Source organism: Sinocyclocheilus grahami, unplaced genomic scaffold (genome assembly GCF_001515645.1).
Source record: "Sinocyclocheilus grahami isolate Dianchi unplaced genomic scaffold, SAMN03320097.WGS_v1.1 scaffold249.1, whole genome shotgun sequence".
Lineage (NCBI taxonomy): Eukaryota > Metazoa > Chordata > Actinopteri > Cypriniformes > Cyprinidae > Sinocyclocheilus > Sinocyclocheilus grahami.
Genome location: NW_015505428.1, coordinates 1,498,166 through 1,506,997, shown reverse-complemented (window position 1 = coordinate 1,506,997; position 8,832 = coordinate 1,498,166). Strand labels below are relative to the sequence as shown.

At 36.3% G+C, this 8,832-nt stretch overlaps 1 protein-coding gene across 1 annotated transcript in view; it reads left to right on the top strand.

The window, feature by feature from the left end:
* LOC107598298 (slit homolog 2 protein-like) overlaps positions 1-8,832 on the top strand; it is an 81,876-nt gene that overhangs the window by 64,917 nt on the left and 8,127 nt on the right. Inside the window, exons 24-33 of the mRNA XM_016289593.1 lie at positions 125-196; positions 569-640; positions 754-825; positions 1,862-2,025; positions 2,409-2,533; positions 3,740-3,837; positions 5,334-5,555; positions 6,580-6,719; positions 6,884-6,910; positions 7,326-7,419. Of these exons, the coding sequence (XP_016145079.1) occupies positions 125-196; positions 569-640; positions 754-825; positions 1,862-2,025; positions 2,409-2,533; positions 3,740-3,837; positions 5,334-5,555; positions 6,580-6,719; positions 6,884-6,910; positions 7,326-7,419 (1,086 nt within the window). The remainder of the gene's footprint in view (positions 1-124; positions 197-568; positions 641-753; positions 826-1,861; positions 2,026-2,408; positions 2,534-3,739; positions 3,838-5,333; positions 5,556-6,579; positions 6,720-6,883; positions 6,911-7,325; positions 7,420-8,832) is intronic.

Genomic DNA, 8,832 nt, shown 5'->3' with positions numbered 1-8,832 from the left:
CTATATGTGTGTTTTAAGTTTTTTTTTCTATTGTCTCTTATTATATCACTCGCTTTGTGTGTGTGTGTGTGTGTGTGTGTGTGTGTGTGTGTGTGTGTGTGTGTGTGTGTGTGTTTTCTTGCAGCGATTTGAGTAATAACCAGATCAGCACATTGTCCAACCACAGCTTCAGTAACATGTCTGAGCTGCTCACCCTGTGAGTGTCAACGTGATCTATGGCTTCAGATTGTGTCTGTGTGTGTTTTTATGGTTGTGTATGTCTGTAGCTGTGCACTGTGCTTGTGTGAATTTTAACAGTTTAATATTTTGTGCAGTATGTGTATGAAGTTGTTTTTTTTGCCACCACTTTTAGACACTTTTTACTACACTTCTGACCTACAATAACTGTTAACTTAACTATTTAAGTTTTATTTTTATTTTTATTTTTTTACTTTTTTTATTTACCTTGTTATCTTTGTTTCAGTAATTTATTTTGGAAGTTGCAAAATTCACTTATTTTTTTACTTACTGAGTTAGCATGGCCTGACGCTTCTGTGCAAACGTTGTAATATCTTTTGTTTCATCCCAGAATATTAAGCTACAACAGACTGCGGTGTATTCCTGTTAAAGCTTTCGATGGCCTCAAGTCTCTGCGCCTCTTGTGAGTACCTCATTGATGTGTGTGTGTGTGTGTGTGTGTGTCTTTGCTATTAGACTTTGATTTATGTGTTTTGGACTCTCTTGGATGGCTTCATTTCTCTCTTCTCTCTGCAGGTCTCTCCATGGTAATGATATTGCTGTGATCCCAGATGGAGCTTTCAAAGATCTGTCCTCGCTCTCCCACCTGTAAGTACCTCAGAATAAACACACACACACACACACACACACACACACAAGCACTTATGAGTGCACCAAATAGGTTTTGACAGCTGGATGTACTTTGGTTCTTTCTTTTACTCTCACACAAACACACTGAAACACTTTCTCTGTCTGAACTTGGGGTTCTGCAGCCACAGATTGCTTGAGTTCTCGGTCTCCCATGATGACCCTTTTTTTTATAAATCCCATAGATCAATTTCACAAGTGTAATTATGACTGACAGCCGAGTAGAACAAATCTGTAGATTGCCGTACACATGAGATTGTCAACCAACCAATATCATAATGTTTATTGTTTATATAAATAATACATTTATATAAAAAAATACTGTTTATTAAAACCAAATCACATCAAAGTCACATTAGGCGAGTGCCTTTTATTTATTTTATTTAAGTTTTGTTTGATTTAGATTTTTAATGTTTCTTTATGAAGTTTGACATGCTGAATACAAAAAACACATTACGTTTTGTGTATCATTAACAGTGCTCATGAAAACTAAAAGCATATGTTGACACTTATACAAGCTTATCTGTTATTACTCATGCATACTGTAAAAAGGATAATACTGAACTATCAACAACAGTTTAACATAAACAGTTCGCAAAAGCGAGTCGTCCAAAACTTCAGAAGTGCACGTCGGATGATTTTTGCCTGTTATGACTGGAATGATCCAGAAAGCACTAGAATATTACAGAATGTTACAGAAACTAATAGAATGTTCCCGTCCTTGCAAAAGCAAAATATCTTTAAAAAAAAAAAAAAATCAGCAAAATTAGTACAAAAACTTCTCTGTACTAAACCAATGTTTCATAATTAATGATAGAAGTTCTAAGATTTTCCTGAATTTTCCAGAATGCTACGTGAAAATAAATAGTACAATAATAATCAGCACCACAGAATTACAGAAGAACCATCCAAAATTTAAGTCAAACAATGTTGCATTGTGTTATTTTATCATCCACATTTGTGGGGAAGACGTGTGATATGTGTGTGTTTCCTGCAGGGCTCTGGGAGCAAACCCTCTGTACTGTGACTGTCACATGCAGTGGCTCTCTGACTGGGTAAAGAGTGGCTACAAGGAGCCTGGAATTGCACGGTGCACCGGTCCTGGAGAGATGACCGACAAACTGCTGCTGACTACACCCTCTAAAAAATTCACATGCACAGGTAAACCCACCCGTGCACTTTAGACACACTCATCCTGTCACAGAGAGGGCATTAGTACTAACTCTAACACTAGCTTATATGCTCTGATGTTAATATTGTATGTAATGTGTTTGATTGGTACATTTGTAGAGGTGCCGGGGACTTGTGGTTTTCCTGTGCCAGGTAAGGAAGTCAATAAGAGCCCAGTCTGAGCTCTTAAACCCCGGCCCCCTGTATCTGCCACCCAACCTTTCCTCAGGTTTAAAGTGACCTCTTTGACCTGTATTGGTTTGTGATGCCTTACCTGTTCAATCCTATGCGTGTTTGTAAGTCTGTGCTTGTTATATTTCTGTTTGTGCGTATAACATGTTGTGTAATTACTTTGTCCTCTGTATTTTACATAGGTCCGGTGGATGTAAGCATTTTGGCAAAATGTAACCCTTGTTTATCCAACCCCTGCAAGAATGACGGAACTTGCAGTAACCATCCCGTCGATTTTTACAGATGCACCTGTCCATATGGTTTTAAGGTACGTGCACCCTTAAACACAAACAAGAGCATCTCATTAGTGGTCTTGCTAATGTATTAAACTTTGTGTGCACAACCTTTTGTGCTATATTTGTACAAGATGAGATGGTGTGGTTTGTTTGAGGAAAGGGGTGCTAATACTTTTTAAGATAGCAGACTTTTCACATGACAGGCAGTAAAATGGCAAATACATTAAGTACCATAAACCAAATCCAAATTTGCACAGAAGTTTCATCTTGCTCTTTGGATGATTATCTCTTTCTCCACCATTGATGGAAGTTTCCGTCTATCTGTGTTTTCACTGTTATACAGTAGGAGGCGCTATTACACATCTTCTGATTGAATACTGAATGTCTGGATCAAAACAAAGCAAAGAAGAAGCAGAAACAAGTGGTTGCGTATGCAAGCAGATGCATATGTAAAATAACGCGATCATCAATAATTAAACAGCATGTAAATCAAAACTGCCTAACGCTACTGAATGTAATGTCGACTCAAGAAGTGTTTTAGGACTGTGAAGCTTTGGAAGTGATTGACTCCATCTGTGTTTTGATCATCGGTCTGAATCTGATCCAGACATACACTCTTAAAAATAAAGGTGCTTCAAAAGGTTCTTCAAGCGATGCCATAGAAGAACCATTTTTGGTTCCACAAAGAACCATTCAGTCAAAGGTTCTTTAAAGAACCATCTCTTTCTTGCGTTTTTATAATCTGAAGAACCTTCTTTCGCCACAAAGAACCTTTTGTCAAACAGAAAGGTTCTTCAGATGTTGAAGGTTCTTTATGGAACCATCTAGACAAAAAGTTTCTTCTATGGCATCGTGAAGCACCTTTATTTTTAAGAGTGTAGTCTTTGACAAAAATGCCATTTTCTCAGCTTTTTGTTCAAAATGTTGTTTTTTTATGAAACTGACCCACTGTTGATAAAAAGAAGAAGGCATGAAGCTAGAATAAAACATTTTGTGTGTGTGTGTTTAAAAGCAGAGGCTCTGTTATTTTGACATATTTGCATGTTCAGATATGAATGAAAATTCTGTGAAAATTATAAAAAATGCTGGCGGCAACTGGCAACTTTGAGCACACTGGCACGGAGAGCGTTCACACGTTTACTCATTTGTATAGAGTAACATTTGTACGTGAGGATATGCAAGTGTGAAAGACTGATGCGTCAATGTGGATTTGTAATGCAACCTGTGTGTTCATTTAGGGCCAAGACTGCGAGGAACCGATTCATGCGTGCATCAGTAACCCTTGTCAGAATGGAGGCACCTGTCATCTGAAAGATGGAGAGGAGAACACTCACTGGTGAGACAGACCTTGATCATCGTCATCAGCGAAATGGCGTGTATATGAGACTAATCAAGAGCTCCTTTATTGTATTCAGGCCATGTTGAATGTGGCTTTCATTTAGTAAATCATGTAAATGCTCAGATGTGTGTGTGTGTCCCTGTTGCTCCGGTAATGAATATACTTTATGGACAGAGTGTGTCTAATCTGTCTTAATCAGACTGAAGTGTCTGAAACTGATCTGAGCTCACTCATGCACTTAATCAGCCAATCAAGGGAGATGGTGAATAAGAAGAGTTTCATTTGAGAACCTCTGCTTTACATGTTGATTATGTACTGTAATGTAATACACCAGACACGCACAACGCATAAAATAAGTTCTTCTGCCCCAGTTTAATGTGCAGAGACAACTGTAAGTAAGTCATTCATAGGGCAATTTCCCAAAGAGTGAAAACACTACAGCTCTTTTAATATATTCAGTCAACTTGGGGTTCAAACATTTGTGAATTTGGAACCTGATAATGTACTGATAAACGTATTAACATAAATCATAAATGTAACTCACTATTACTAAATTTGAATTCAAACCAGCTTAATTGAATGCTGCACTGTGTAGGGTATAAATCAATCTTCACTCACGCATACACACATAAAACACTTGCATGAACTTATGTAAGTAGTCGTACATATGTGTATAGCACTGAATGCTCAAATAAACACTTATGTAATACTTACACATACCAATATGAAATGCAAACTGATACATCTAATGTATGCACTGTGTAGGGTATAAATCAATCTTCACTCACGCATACACACATAAAACACTTGCATGAACTTATGTAAGTAGTCGTACATATGTGTATAGCACTGAATGCTCAAATAAACACTTATGTAATACTTACACATACCAATATGAAATGCAAACTGATACATCTAATGTTATTCACACATACATACATTACTGTTCAAAAGTTTGGGGTCGGGATGATTTTTTAATGTTTTTGAAAGATGTCTGTTATGCTCACTAAGGCTACATTTATGTGATAAAAAATACAGTAAAAACTGTAATATTGTGAAATATTATTATAATTTAAAATAACCATTTTCTGTTTTAATATACGTTAAAATGTAATTTATTTCTGTGATGCAAAGCTGAATTTTCAGTATCTTCAGTGCCACATGATCCTTCAGAAATCATTCTAATATACTGATTTGCTGCTCATCAAGTTGATTAGTTTTTCGATTAGTTTAATGCATGCTTGAATAAGAGTAACTAATTATACTGACCCCAAAACTGAAAAAAAAGATGATTTGATAATTTCTAAGCACCTATACTTACCCTTTTGTGATGAAATAGTAAAAAAAAAAATTGAAGCAGGGACCCAAACATATGTAGACAGACTGTGAGAGACATGTAGTTACAAATCAATTTTAGACAATTATAGAATAGCAACACTGCGTTGAATTCAACGTTACAAAAGAATTAAGAAGTCGTATTTGTGTATGTTCAGGTGTGTGTGTCCAGATGGATTTGAGGGCGACGAATGTGAGATAAATATCGATGACTGTGAAGATAATGACTGTGAGAATAACTCTACGTGTGTGGATGGGATCAACAACTACACCTGTCTCTGCTCACCTGAATACACAGGTAACCCACACAAACACAAGGACAGTCCTGCGCGCAATGCTCTGTGTTCTCTGTGCTCTGTGTTTGACGCTAACATGCTAATGTGCTGCTTGAGCTAACATGTCAAATGCATCCTCTGTATTTCTTTGTCTTTCTCTCGCTACTGGTTTCTCTTTTTCTACTAGCTGCTAATAATAATGAGGTGGAGAAAGGTTAGACTCTTTCACTTCATCCTCCCATTGTCTGTCTCTTTCCTTGGCTGTTTCTGGCTAGTGCGTCCTCGGTGCTTGCTAACGTATGAAACACACACACACACACACACACACACACATGTCTGGTCAGCTATCCTTGTGGGGACTCTCCATAGGCATAATGGTTTTTATTCTGTACAAACTGTATATTCTATTGCCCTACACCAACCCTACCCCTAAACCTACCCCTCACAGGAGACTTTCTGCATTTTTACTTTCTCAAAAAAACTCATTCTGAATGATTTATAAGCTTTTGTACCCGTGGGGACCTCAATTTAGGTCCTGCAAACTGATACATCTAATGTTATTCACACATACATACATTACTGTTCAAAAGTTTGGGGTCGGGATGATTTTTTAATGTTTTTGAAAGATGTCTGTTATGCTCACTAAGGCTACATTTATGTGATAAAAAATACAGTAAAAACGGTAATATTGTGAAATATTATTAGAATTTAAAATAACCATTTTCTGTTTTAATATACGTTAAAATGTAATTTATTTCTGTGATGCAAAGCTGAATTTTCAGTATCTTCAGTGCCACATGATCCTTCAGAAATCATTGTAATATACTGATTTGCTGCTCATCAAGTTGATTAGTTTTTCGATTAGTTTAATGCATGCTTGAATAAGAGTAACTAATTATACTGACCCCAAAACTGAAAAAAAAGATGATTTGATAATTTCTAAGCACCTATACTTACCCTTTTGTGATGAAATAGTAAAAAAAAAAATTGAAGCAGGGACCCAAACATATGTAGACAGACTGTGAGAGACATGTAGTTACAAATCAATTTTAGACAATTATAGAATAGCAACACTGCGTTGAATTCAACGTTACAAAAGAATTAAGAAGTCGTATTTGTGTATGTTCAGGTGTGTGTGTCCAGATGGATTTGAGGGCGACGAATGTGAGATAAATATCGATGACTGTGAAGATAATGACTGTGAGAATAACTCTACGTGTGTGGATGGGATCAACAACTACACCTGTCTCTGCTCACCTGAATACACAGGTAACCCACACAAACACAAGGACAGTCCTGCGCGCAATGCTCTGTGTTCTCTGTGCTCTGTGTTTGACGCTAACATGCTAATGTGCTGCTTGAGCTAACATGTCAAATGCATCCTCTGTATTTCTTTGTCTTTCTCTCGCTACTGGTTTCTCTTTTTCTACTAGCTGCTAATAATAATGAGGTGGAGAAAGGTTAGACTCTTTCACTTCATCCTCCCATTGTCTGTCTCTTTCCTTGGCTGTTTCTGGCTAGTGCGTCCTCGGTGCTTGCTAACGTATGAAACACACACACACACACACACACACACACATAACATGAGTCTGTGTGTATTCAGGTTTAAGTCCCCACCAGGATATATAAACCTGTACACACACACACACACACACACACGCTCACTGATGTTTCGCTGGCTGGTACTCTGTCAATAGAGCTGTATTGTATTGTTGTTCTTCAGAGTATTGGTATTTTGTCATCTTCCCCACTGTAAGATGATTAATCAGAGACTATCCTACACACGATGCGACTCTTGTTTTCTGTGATTATCCCTACACCTCCCACTCTTTCTGTCTGTTTATAATGTGTATGTGTGTGTGTGTGTGTGTGCAGGGGAGCTGTGTTACTGTAAACTGGATTTCTGCGCTTCAGAGCTAAACCTGTGTCAGCATGACTCGAAATGTATTCTAACCGCGAAGGGATTCATGTAAGTCATTAAGATCCCCACTGCCTGTATTATAGATTTAGCCTCAAACTATAAATCCACTTTCTTTACTTTCTTCGCCTTCTTTACAGTTTGGCAAGAACTGTCTGATTTTCTGTCTAATAAATACAGTTGCACAGGTTTTTATTCATCCGTCTGGAAACAACACTGTGTTTGAAAGTTACTAAACTGCTTTTGTCACTATATCTGCAAAGTTTGTAGAATGAAATCGTTTTTTTATTTATTTTTTATTCAAAGCCTTATAGAAAATAATTAAGATTAAAAAAGAAAGACTAACCACAAGTTGAACTACATAAATATTTAGAAATTATATATATACTGCCACTCAAGTTTGGGATCAGTAATATTTTTTATGTTTTTAAAAGAAGTCTCTTCTGCTCATCAAGGCTGCATTTATTTGATCAAAAATACAGAAAAAACAGTAATATTGTGAAATATTATTGCTATTTAAAATAATAATTTTAATATACTTAAAAATAAAATGTATTGCTGTGATGCACAGCTGTATTTTCAGCATCATTCCTCCAGTCTTCAGTGTCACATGATCTTCAGAAATCAGTATAATATGCTGGTTTATTATCAATGTTGGAAACAGTTATTTCTGCTTAATATTTTGTTTTTGAAACTGTGATACTTTTTCAGCATTCTTGGATGAATAAAAAGTTAAAAAAGAATATTTATTCAAAATAGAAATGTTTTCTAACAATATACAGTATTCAGTATTTCAGTATTTTTGAATACTGTTTAAAAGTTTGGAGGGTTTTTTTCTTTCTTTTTTTGAAAGAAATTAATACTTTTATTGTTAAAAAAGTGATTGTAAAAACTTATATTGTTAGAAACGATTTTTACACACACACATATATACATACTGTACATATATACAGTACACACATATATATATATATATATTGTATGCAAAACTACTATTTTACAGTATTTTTTTAATCAAATAAATGCAAAGCCAAATAAAAACCTGGTTCAGCATAAGAGACTTACTTCAAAAACAAAACAAAAATATTACTGATTCCAAACTTTTGAATGGTACTGTATTTGTATAATTTGTATATTATGGCTCGTGAAAATATCTCAGCAACTTCTCTGACTCCAGTGCATTAGTACTTTACAAACTAATATATGAACATGTCTTTAAACGGGACATTCTTCCACCCTTCTGCAGTCACTCAAGTCTGTTGGATCCAAACCCTGTTTGGATTCAGTTTCATCTCTTCACCCCCCCCCCCCCCCCCCCATCTAAACTTTAATTTCATTCCTCTCTCCACCACACCAGAACAATCACTGTGTTAGAAACCATCAGGTGTGTGTGTGTGTGTGTGTGTGTGTGTGTGTGTGTGTGTTTCTCTGCTTATGTGTGTCTCTGTGCTTATGTGTGTGCGC